This window comes from Rhizopus delemar, genomic scaffold (genome assembly GCF_000149305.1).
Source record: "Rhizopus delemar RA 99-880 supercont3.8 genomic scaffold, whole genome shotgun sequence".
NCBI classification, from domain to species: domain Eukaryota; kingdom Fungi; phylum Mucoromycota; class Mucoromycetes; order Mucorales; family Rhizopodaceae; genus Rhizopus; species Rhizopus delemar.
The window spans coordinates 1,427,198-1,439,055 of NW_027137834.1; the positions used below are offsets into that span (position 1 = coordinate 1,427,198).

Genomic DNA, 11,858 nt, shown 5'->3' on the forward strand with positions numbered 1-11,858 from the left:
GCAAATGCTGACCGAGAAAGTGCGTGTCAAAGTGTTGCTTCAGTTTCTCTTCGCTTTAGCCATGTGGCTGCCATAGCATGAAAAAGAATTGTTCGATGGTCTACTGGACAAATACCGACAAAATTTCTATAAAATACGACAATGTTTCCCAGACAGATTTATATGTTGCATATACAATTAATAACAGTAAAATGATGATAATTAATTTAATTAAAATATTTTCTATTCTTTTTTTTTTTGGTTGCAATTTTACTCTTTATTTTTCTCCTTATTTTTGTTTTCAAAAAAAAAAATACATAATCACTGGATCCTTTCTCTCTACCTCTTTTTTATATCCAAAATTAGATTCTTTTCAGGTTTAATAGCCACTGCTCTTGGTGGCAGTCATACCCGCGGTGATGACCACGACAAACGAGGTTGAAAAAGAGCATTAGACGATTAACAAAGGACTGACATTTAGTGTTAGAAATAACTTTATCTCAGTTCAAATTAATGAGAATAGTTGGTAGAGGTGCATTTGGAAAGGTCAGAGAAAGTCTTTTTTTTAAAAAAACATGAACTAAATTCATAGTTTAGGTTAGAATTGTTGAACATAGAGAAAGCCACCAGCTATATGCTTTAAAATATATTAGCAAAGAAGAGTGTATAAAAATGGACGCTGTGCGTAATATCATTCGAGAAAGAGTTATTTTAGAACAACTGGACCACCCCTTTTTATGTCGACTACGCTTTGCATTTCAAGATAACGACTACATGTACATGGCTACTGACTTGATGTAAAATACCATTATATCTTTGCCATTATTTGTGTTGAATGTTTTCTTCTATAGGCTTGGAGGTGATTTACATTTTCATTTAAATCGTGAATCAATCTTTTTCTCTGAAGATATCATTCGTTTCTGGTTTGCCGAACTGGCGTCGGCTGTTAAATATCTTCATCTGAAAGGAGTTGTACACAGGTAAATACACAGGTTAACTAGGAAGGGCACTACCTAATGCATGATTAGGGATATTAAGCCACATAATATTTTGATGGATGATAAAGGACATGTTCATCTAGCGGATTTCAATATAGCTTCACACCTTCATCCAAACAGACTTTTAACCTCTAATTCAGGAACAGGTTATTATATGGGTAAATCAAATCCATAATAATATATATGCTTTGTTTCAATCATAACAGACTAAAAATATTAACAGCCAACCTTCTTCTACAGCACCTGAAGTATATAAAGGTGGTGGATATAATGAAGCTGTGGATTGGTGGAGTTTTGGGATAACTTTATATGAATGTGTGTATAAAAAAGTAAGCTTTTGTTTATATATAGTGATACTCTTCATATTTATTATATCTATAGAGGCCTTTTGAGTATGATACAACAGAAGAATTACAAGCTGCAATAAGAAGAGGCTATGTTCATTATCCAACAAAAGAACGGCAAATATCAGGCGAATGTCTTTCTGTCATACAAGGAGTAAATAGAGTCAGTTCAAAGCAAAGAAAACCTAACCGTTTCATAAATAGTTTTTAGAGATAAATCCAAATAAACGCTTGGGTTATGGTGACACTGGCTGGGCAACCTTGGTTCGTCACCCTTTTTTTCGATCTATTAATTGGCATAAATTGGAAACAAAATCACTTACACCACCATTCCAACCACCTACAGAAAATAATTTTGATGTCACTTATGATTTGGAAGAAATGTTTCTGGACGGATCACCACGCACAATACTGAATCCCAAGCGATCGACCAAAAAAGATGATACACTAATGACAGCTAAAAGAGAGCGCGATCTGAAAATGATTCAAGAAAAATTCAAGCATTTTGACTTTACCATCTTTGAGAAATACGAAGGTTTTAAAGACCCAGTGACTATGACAGTGGGCGATCCACCCGATTGGGTCAAACCAGCATTTGAAGGAGCTGGGCAGGGTGATATCTTGCCGATCAAAAGAATTACAACCGAGGAAGATCGCGCGCCTAATAAATCGGCCTCGACAAGTCACATTACTCAAATCAAATACGATCAAGACTCAACATGGAAAAAGAGGAGTAGCCTGGGCGCCATACGAAAATATCCAAATGGAAGTAGCCCAAACTTAATTATCCATCGAAATAATACATCTTCAACAAGTTTGAGTGAAGAATATGCATTATCTCTGCAAGGAATCAGAAAAAAACAAAGTACGAAAAGCTTTCAGGAACGTCGAGAGAGGGATAGGAAAAGCATTCAAACGTGACAACTTGTTTATTGTTCACCTATTAAAAATTTTTATTGTTTTGGAGTACAAAAAGATAAATTTACATACTAGTTTCGTACCACCAATCTTTTTGACACATCTAATTCCTCTTATAAAGGAACAAAACAAACTTTTTCTTTTTCTTTTTTTCCCTTTTTTTTGCTATATCTTCTCTCCCAAGCTTTTATCTTACATTAAAAAAGAAGATGGTCCATCATCAACCAAAGGAACAAAACATATGTCTTGCTGCCATCACCAAATCAAGACAAAATTTACCTTCAATCCTCATTAAGGAGATAAACCAATTATATCATGAATTAAGCGGATTGAGTTCTTTGAGCCCAAATGAACATGTCAATGCCCTCTTTACAAAACTTGTACAGCTCTCTATCTTTTCATATGATCAGGATACGATCCAGCAGGTGCTCATGCATCCCTCTATTGTCTCCATCACACCTATTCTTCGCTCCTTGGCGTCACAAGGAGAGTACCTATTAGAACTCCATTGGGCCAAGGAACTAGCAACAAGAAACTGTAAACTTGAAAGGTTTGTCTATTATAAGAACTACAAGGATCTTATACAACTCGAGATTCACAGTCTCTTGGGCATTGGTGCTAGTCTAAATCGTGTCGTCTTTATCGGCAGTGGACCTTTGCCACTTTCATCCATTCTCATGTACCAAGCATACCCACAAGCCTGTATTCATAATGTCGATCGAGACTCTCATTCGATCTTTATCTCTAATCAGTTGCTAAACAAGTTGAAAGTCAAGATTGAGCAGTACCATATGGATGCGCTTGATTACCCTCATTTCGATCAAGTGGATACAGTCATCCTGGCTGCCCTCGTAGGCTTGGATGCAATAGAAAAGATGAATTTTTTAAAAGTGATTGGAAGCAAGATGAAACAAGGCGCAGTTCTGTTGGTTCGAAGTGCCCATTCTTTCCGTCGACTGCTTTATCCTTCCCTTGATCCGTTTGAAGTGAATAGTTGTGGATTTGAAACGATGTTTGTTTTGCATCCTCATAATGATGTGGTCAATTCTATATTAATAGCGAAGAAATTATAGAGTTTATTTATCTAAATTTGTGTAATTTAATAAAAAAAGCTTGCTTGCTGCACATTTTGGGATGTATTTATAGAAAGATGGTAAAAAAAAAATATATTTATGATAATAATACCTGAAGTAAACTACTTGTTTTTTAATATAAAAGAAAATTAAACCTAATACATACGTGTTTAACCAAATACGCAGGATAATAACAAATGGAGGCCCGAGTAAGTGTGTATGGGGTGATATCTCCTATTTTTTGTTTATGTTTTTGTTTAAATCCAGTTTTAATACAAGTTACATTAGGTGTTATACAAACACACAGTTGAAGAAAGAAGAAATATTTTGGATTGCTTTGCTCGTATAAATTGTAGTTTCCAGTTTTATTACAACCACTTGCTGCAACTGTATCAATTTTGCGTATTGCTTGCTAAACATCATCCATGTTTTGCAAGAAATAACTGTAGCTAAGCTGAATAAAACATATGTTTTTGACTTGCAAAGCCTTTTCATGGATAATTAACCTATCAAGAATACTTTATGATTCATTCATGGGAATAAAAAAACAAAAGAGGGCGAGGTTTGATAAAGATCCTGCCTTATTTGATAAGAATATGGTATCAATTTATGCCTTTCATACACGGTTAATATTTCATGTTTTGGATCTATAATCAATGAAAGTATGATATGGCTAATAACAAATAGATGATGGGTCTCTATTTGTTTAGGATAGGGGGGCTTTAGGTAAAAGTAGTATAACAACAAAGATAAAGAAATACTGTTAGAACTTGGTATCTCTTTATTAAGTTAAGATAGCTAAGATTTTATCATAAATTCTACATGTAAAAAGTGAGAGTATTTATAGACATGATACGGATAAAGAATTAGGACAGATTTATGATCAACTCGACAGAATAGATGATTACTATTTCTAATTATTAGTTTAGCCTGTTCCTAGCTTGTATTGTCAATTATGCTATTGGGATGGTTTCAGATAGCTCTGGATGTAGGACTATTTAAGGAGACAGCACGGATGAATATAAAATCCTCTAGTTCCGTGATTAGATATCATTGCTAATAATAATATCTCAGTTAAGATAAATGTTTACATGACTTAATGATGATCCGGTAAGTAATTGTCATTCCTTATTCAACATGCTCATATCATCAATAAACTATTTTACAACCACGCCATACATTTGACTGTGTGAAGTTAACATGAATAAAGCTTAATATAAAAATCTAATCAAAGTCTTTTATTGATCTGTGCTGGGAATAATGTTATAAATGATTCCAAAGTTATGTCAACATATTATTTAGGATCATATTAGATTCCTTTTACTAAAATAAAGTGACTATAATCTTATGTATCCTTAACACTATTCTTCTGCTGTTATACGTCATCGTAAGCATTTATCCATAGAGTACTCGTATGTGGTTGACTATGATTGACTGTGATTCAGTCCCTAGATTTCATGTAATTTAACCGTGTAGTTACGTATTATTTTGTCCTTCATAAAGATTATATGGATTAACCTGTATCCTCTCTATTGAATCTACTCTGCATGTAGCTTTTTAATACTATTTGTATATCGAGCAATGAATGATGAATAAATCATAGATTATTACGAACGTTTTTTTTTTTATCATATCGCACATGAGACCTTAACTCCTATTTTTTTGTCTTTTTCGATTGTTCCCTGTCATTTCCAGGCAATCTCATAGCAGAGTAATCAATAGTATTAAATGCCATTTACAAAAAACATAAATGTAATTTATTATTCATTCAAATAATCATTAAATCACTAATTAAATTTTGTTACTGTATTCACACAACTAATATAGAGTGGACATCCATAGATAAGCTTAGTTATTGAAATATTGTAGCTAACTTCACCCATTTCTATCTTTACAAGTTTCATAGTAAAATGTAGGAACAAATAGGTGCCTTTTTTGTTAAGCATGGTCACTTCCTTGAAATGGCGAAGCAAATTTTAGTATAATAATGATATAGGATTTTTTGTCTGGTATAAAGACTGGCTAAAAGCAAGTATCTTTTCAAGAGTTGATGCTTTGATGTATTTATCTTAAACGAAATCAAGTTCTATGAAGAGATCCCGTGTTCATTGAATTATTTTTTATACTTATTTCTTACTTTAAGTGAATTGTTTTACCAACTCTAGAGGATTCATCCCATCCACAAGTCTTGACAGATATCATATCAAACGCTTTAAGCTAGCTTTGCCTCATCTCAACATGGCAGTAGAATCAATTAGGTATGGAATCTCTATTTATGCGACTCTTAGAATGGCAAAAACAAGAAAATTATAATGCCATCATAGAGCATAAAGAATACAGAAAAATCATGGATAAAAAATAAGCTATTCATTGAAATGTCCAGGAATAACATGCATTGGTTAGCTTAGTAAGTACAAGTCTTTGTAGAAGATCATGATTAAAATAAAATACAAGTTTATTCAAACAAGATCATACAATCAACTCCAATTAAACATATTCGCTTAGAATATGTATTATATTCATGTCGTATTTACCACATTAAATACTTATTATTCGTACGTGATTACTCAAATCTTATATAACAAGTACTGAATACATAATATTATATATTACATATTCTCTAAGGCTCATTTACAATATTAACCATATACAATATTTGTATTTTTTTTTTTGTAGGGGCGATTAGGCCGAAAATTTATTAAATAAAGATATAAATGAAAAGCCACGTACTGAATAGCGGTGAGCTTCGGATCAACAAAAAGGCATAAGATTATCTAAGGGAGTCAGATTAATCTAGAGAAAAGAAATCAAGGCGCTGGACTTAAAAGTACCAACCGATGACAAAATGTTTTGAAGACCAACAATGGGTCAAAAGGTATGCCGTCGAAAATAAATCTCCAGTGAGCTTTCCAAATACACAATAAAGTGCAACCAATCATACTTTCGTTGGAAAGTAAGGACAAACATTGAAGAGGTAAATGTAAAAGATCAATAGCTCGGTAGACCAAGTGAGTAGACATGGGGTAACCGAAGAAGTGAGGCCACACTTGCTCCCACACAAAACGTTTTTTTGGACATAGAAAAAAGAAATGATCAACATGTTCAGCAATTGATTGAGGTGCACAAACATGACAAATTGGATCACATAGATCTTTAACATGCTTGTAAAGTATTTGAGCACAAGGAGATTTTCCTTGTAACAAACAGTACCACGGTGTTCGAACGGCAAGAGGAATTTGTGAACGCCAAAAGGATTTCCAAAGATGTACCTGTTTTTGTCGAACACGAGACATTTGCAGATACAGTAGGTGAAAAAAGTGCTGCAACCTTAGTTTAATTCTCGCTTAATTCTATGTTCCGGATAAACTAATGCACAGAAGCTTCTTTCCTGTTAAAGCATAAACGTGCCTCCTGTTGTACCTATATTAATGCTATTAAAATGAACTGTGTTATGCTAGTTGAGGAGGAAAGGCTTGCGATATGTGAAAAATTCAGTATTCCGATTTTTGCAAAAAAGTGACATTTTTATTAACAAGCTGTGTGCTCTTCTTTTGCCTTAATAACAGCTTCAGTTCTTAGTTGCATGGTATCAACATATTGTGTGCAAAGATAGATAATAAGCTTGTTCCAACCCATATCAACATTTTTGCATAGATAATCAACATCATACATACAGTGGCTCACAAAATTGTACAAGTGTTTTGCATTTTTTGCTTCAGTAGGATTTATCGGCATTAAAACGATAAATAAACAGCAGCATGTTATACATCATTCAAAAGTATAGCTTCTTAGCTTTCTGTTAATATTATTTAGTCGGCGATAGAATCAATTTTGATGGAGTTATAGCCGCTTACAAATGCCGACTACTCTTGTACAATTTTGGAACCGATGTTTTACAATAAAGTTTTTATTTAAAAGTGCGCGCTAATAGTTGATCCAAAGACCCTTATTCTCTATAATGTCAATACATCGTTGAGACATAGTTTTAATATAAATTTGACATTCTTTTTCGGTAATTTCGTACCAAGTCTCGAACGTACGAGTCCATAGTTCATCCATAGAGACAGGAGGACAATCATACTGCTTAAACAAGCGTTTTTTCAAGGTATTCCACATATTTTCAATTGCATTTAAGTCTGGAGACTGTGGAGGCCACTCCACTGTTGTAAAATCCTGTTTAGACAACTATTCAAATACGATTTTGGACTTATGCTTCGGACCGTTATCTTGCATAAATTCAAAATCAGCCATTCTCAGGTCGTTTTCTTCGCAATAGTCGGTCATAGACTTCACCAAATCATCTTGCAATACAGATAAATAGACGCTCTTGTCCATATTCTTGCCTACGTCGACAATATACCCAACCCCGTACCAGCTAATACAGCTCCAAACCATAAGTGAGCCTCCACCGTGTTTTACGGTTTGCTTTACATGCCTTCTTTTAAGCTTCTCATTTGGTTGTTTCCAAGCATAAAGCTTACCATCTGATCCAAAACGATTAACTTTAGTCTCATCAGACCAAATCATGCGTTTCCAGTCTTCTATGGTCCAGTCAACGTGATTAAGAGCCCAGTCCAATCGCTTTCGTCTGTTTACTTCACTGAGCAATGGTTTTTGAGGCTTCACAAAAGATATTAAACCAGACCTACGCAACGATCTTTGAACTGTTTCGGCTGATACAGTCTTTTGCAAGTCATTTTCAAGTGTGTTTCTGGCTTCTACTGCATTCTCTTGACCTTTAACTGTTACTAATCGGACTAAATACTGATCATCCCTGCTGCTGAGTAACTTGGGGCGACCTGCTTTAATGCTGTTTACTTCGTTTTTTATTGTTTTTCGAACATTCTGAACAGTTCCACGGCTTGCTCCAGTTGTTTTTACTGTTTTTGATATAGAGTATCCATTTTTTAAGCAACTGATGATACGATTACGAAGATCTTCACTGATAGGTTGCATATTGGACGTTGGTACACTTTTATATAGCAGTTAGCTCCTGTAGATGTAAGAAAAATGGCAGAAAAGGAAAGAAAAACATACTTTGAGCATTGGAGAATAAAAAAAAATCTTTTCTGGTGGCTTACGCGCTTTGACGAGCAAGATTATAAGCTGATATTGAAATATTTGAAACGGTTCCAAAATTGTACAAGTGTAGTCGGCATTTGTAATCGGTCATAACTCCATCAAATCTAATTTTATCGCCGACTAAATAATATTATCAGAAAGCCAAGAAGCTATACTTTCGAATGATGTATAACATGCTGTAGCTTATTTATCGTTTTAGTGTCGATAAATCCTACGGAAGCAAAAAATGCAAAACACTTGTACAATTTTGTGAGCCACTGTATATCCACCACAGTTTTAGCTATAAGCCTCTACATGAATTATTGCACACGTAGATGCTTATCTGCAAAGTCCAGGTGGTATGGGCGTAAATCATCGCCTGGTCTTACCCAGTAGTACTTGACATCGTCAGATTTCATATACTAATTTTCACTTCATCTTAAAAGACTACTTGGCACTATGAATCAATATACTAGCTGTGATACTTTCTGGCCTAAGCTAGCTTTCGTTTCGTATGCTCTTTTGTCAAAAATGGCTTCTTTTTTTTCAACGCCGCATGGAAACTCATTGATTTTAACACGTTTACTGTCGAACTATGCAATATAGAGAGCCCAGGTCCCAATGGTAGTCGATGCACAGCTTTGGCTATCTGTAGCTGTCCCCAAATGATTTGGATTTTGATTTAAGTCTTGGTAACATCATCCACAATTGTTGGTCTACCCAGCTGACTGCTTGAGACATTGACCTTTAGCTTCTTTGTATATCGATAAACAGGTGATGGGTAAATATGGAGTTCGGCGAAAATATCAGCAGCTGTCCTGCTACTACAGTGGGTGAAAAAACTCTAAAAACGTCAGATATTTTTTCAGTTTTTAGCCTCTGTGAGCATACACAGCGACTTAGATCATGCAAAAACTTTACGACATACTTGTTGTACTGTCTATTACATATCATGAAAGTTTTAATCTCAGATTGTTATTTAACAGTCCGAAAAAGCGATGGAAGTGTTGTGGGTTTATTTTTAGAGTTTTTTCCCTTTACTTTTATTATATTATAGATGACTTAATACCGAGTAGATCCACCTTTGGCATCGATTATTGCCTTAATACGTGCAGGCATAGTGTCAATGTACCTTATGCAAACTTCTTTATCAAAGGAGTTCCATTCCTTTTCAACTCTTTCCCACAATTCATGGACGCCTTTGGCTTTCTTGTCATATAACGATAGCTTCAACTTCAAATGATGCCAAAGATGCTCAATAGGATTAAGATCAGGACTTTGAGCTGGCCAGTCGTCAATGTAGTTCACCCCATTAGCTTGTAACCATTGGACGGTTGACTTGGAACGATGCTTTGGGTCACCATCTTGCTGAAAATACGCAGTAGACCAATCCATATTATAGTACTCCATTGTTTCCCGAAGTGTTGTGTCCAATATACAGTGGGTCAAAATACCTCACAAACGTATGATGATTTTTACTTATTTTTGATGTAATTCCATGAGAAATTGGCTCAATCATTTCAAATTTGAAATATAAAGTCATCCATATGTATGCTACCGTGTACCAAAATTTTAAACTCAGATCATTAGCTGAGATCTATTAGGAGACAGATACTTAAGCTCGGTCTATTTGTGAGGTATTTTGACTTTATTAATATCTAGTTGATCCGCCCTTTTCAGCAATGACAGCTTGTATTCTTTCTGGCATACTGTCAATATACTTCAAGCATTGATCCTTAGTAAAGGAATTCCACTCTTTTTCCACTCTCTGCCACAGTTCGTGCATGCTTTTTGCTCTATTTTCGTACATACTTAGCTTCAGCTTAAGATGGTGCCATATATGCTCGATTGGATTCAAATCAGGACTTTGGGATGGCCAGTCATCAATGTAACACATGCTGTTATCATCCATATACTGTTTTGTTGACTTTGATCGGTGTTTTGGGTCGTTGTCATGCTGAAAAATGGATGATTTCCAATCTAGGCCATAGTACCCGAGCGTGTCTTTAAGGCTTGTGCTAAGGATTTCTTGGTATACCTCTGAATTCATGGTGCCATCATACATCTGACATGCATACCCGGGTCCCTCACTGGTTATACAGCCCCACAACATGATACCACCACCACCATGCTTCACTGTAGCTTCAATGTGATGAGGCTGAAGACGGTCTCCTTTACGCTTCCAGTAGTATTTACAGCCATCCGAGCCCCAAATATTAATTTTGGTTTCATCCGAGAAGATGACACGTCGCCAGTCGTGAATGGTCCAATACTGATGCTTTTTAGCCCAGGCTAATCGAGCTTTCTTGTGCTGTGCAGTGAGTAAAGGCTTCTTCTTTTTTATCTCAGCAAAAATCTCCACAGAATGCAAAACGTTAATAGCGCATTGGTACGACATAGAATAGCCCAACTCTTCCAACTTCAGGTGGACCTCCTTGGCAGTCCTTAATGAGCCGTTTAGAGCCTCTCGCTTGATTAGACGACGAGCGATGTCGCTTACAAGATGCTGTTTGCTACCTTTCTTGCGAATCCGGTTAGGCATCCACTTATTTGCATGGTTGATAACGGTGTTTTGATGCACTCCAAACCTTTTTGCAACAACATCAGTCAATACATCATGCTCTATTGCTGATCTGATGTCCATTTGAGTTTCGTATGCTAAGGATTTGGGCATTTTTGCAGATGGATAGATGATGCAGTAGATGGAAATTTACTTACGGATTAACGAAAGAAAGAATAATCAATTCTTTTCCAAAATTTAAATTTTATGTTCCGGGATGACTGCGCTATCCGGAAAATGTCTAAAACTTGCCGGAACATTGTTTGGAATGACCTATGGCGGAGAAAAGAAATAATTGATGGAAGTCAAAATATCTCACAAATAGACCGCCTCCAGTTCATCGTTACTTATTCGCTCAGTTTTCAATTTCCGTCGTCGGAATCTTATAAACACATACACAACGCATTGGATAACATCTGTGCAAAATTTGAGAAAGATACAAAAGTTATTGAGTAATCCAGAAGACTATAACATCAAAAAGTGCTGAGGTTTGTGAGGTATTTTGATCCACTGTATGTTGGTAAAGATCCGAGTTCATAGTTCCATCGTATATTTGACAGGCATACCCGGGTCCCTCATACGTCATGCACCCCCACATCATCAAACTACCGCCCCCATGCGTAACAGTTACGTCAATATGATGAGGCTTAAGAGGGTCCCCTGGTCTTGACCAATAGTACTTACACCCGTCAGAGCCCCAAATGTTCACTTTTGTTTCATCAGAGAACACTACGCGTCGCCAGTCATCTGTAGTCCAGTTTTGGTGCTTCTTAGCCCATGCTAGCCGTCTCTTCATGTGCTTGGCGGTTAACAATGGCTTTTTGACTTTAATCGCATCAAAGAAGTTCATCGATTTCAACACATTTATAGCGGTTTTCTATGATATGTAATATCCAAGCTCCATGAGTTTGTCATGTACTTCCCT

General features: G+C 35.7%; 6 protein-coding genes across 6 annotated transcripts; 2 read left to right on the plus strand and 4 right to left on the minus strand.

Moving 5' to 3' along the window:
* Positions 1-651: 651 nt before the first annotated feature.
* On the plus strand, positions 652-1,152 carry RO3G_10738 (uncharacterized protein; the record flags this gene model as incomplete). The annotated part of the gene is made up of 3 exons (XM_067665322.1): positions 652-776; positions 831-959; positions 1,008-1,152. 3 exons carry the CDS (start codon positions 652-654, stop codon positions 1,150-1,152), a joined length of 399 nt encoding a protein of 132 aa, XP_067521423.1.
* A 1,296-nt stretch (positions 1,153-2,448) lies between these two features.
* On the plus strand, positions 2,449-3,312 carry RO3G_10739 (uncharacterized protein; the record flags this gene model as incomplete). Its single annotated transcript, XM_067665323.1, has 1 exon — positions 2,449-3,312. One exon carries the CDS (start codon positions 2,449-2,451, stop codon positions 3,310-3,312), a length of 864 nt encoding a protein of 287 aa, XP_067521424.1.
* A 2,807-nt stretch (positions 3,313-6,119) lies between these two features.
* On the minus strand, positions 6,120-6,605 carry RO3G_10740 (uncharacterized protein; the record flags this gene model as incomplete). Its single annotated transcript, XM_067665324.1, has 1 exon — positions 6,120-6,605. The coding sequence occupies one exon, from the start codon at positions 6,603-6,605 to the stop codon at positions 6,120-6,122; it is 486 nt and encodes a 161-aa protein (XP_067521425.1).
* An 892-nt stretch (positions 6,606-7,497) lies between these two features.
* On the minus strand, positions 7,498-8,268 carry RO3G_10741 (uncharacterized protein; the record flags this gene model as incomplete). The annotated part of the gene is made up of 1 exon (XM_067665325.1): positions 7,498-8,268. One exon carries the CDS (start codon positions 8,266-8,268, stop codon positions 7,498-7,500), a length of 771 nt encoding a protein of 256 aa, XP_067521426.1.
* Positions 8,269-9,435: 1,167 nt separating this feature from the next.
* On the minus strand, positions 9,436-9,783 carry RO3G_10742 (uncharacterized protein; the record flags this gene model as incomplete). The annotated part of the gene is made up of 1 exon (XM_067665326.1): positions 9,436-9,783. The coding sequence occupies one exon, from the start codon at positions 9,781-9,783 to the stop codon at positions 9,436-9,438; it is 348 nt and encodes a 115-aa protein (XP_067521427.1).
* A 570-nt stretch (positions 9,784-10,353) lies between these two features.
* On the minus strand, positions 10,354-11,047 carry RO3G_10743 (uncharacterized protein; the record flags this gene model as incomplete). The annotated part of the gene is made up of 2 exons (XM_067665327.1): positions 10,354-10,391; positions 10,570-11,047. The coding sequence occupies 2 exons, from the start codon at positions 11,045-11,047 to the stop codon at positions 10,354-10,356; spliced, it is 516 nt and encodes a 171-aa protein (XP_067521428.1).
* Between the last annotated feature and the right edge of the window lie 811 nt (positions 11,048-11,858).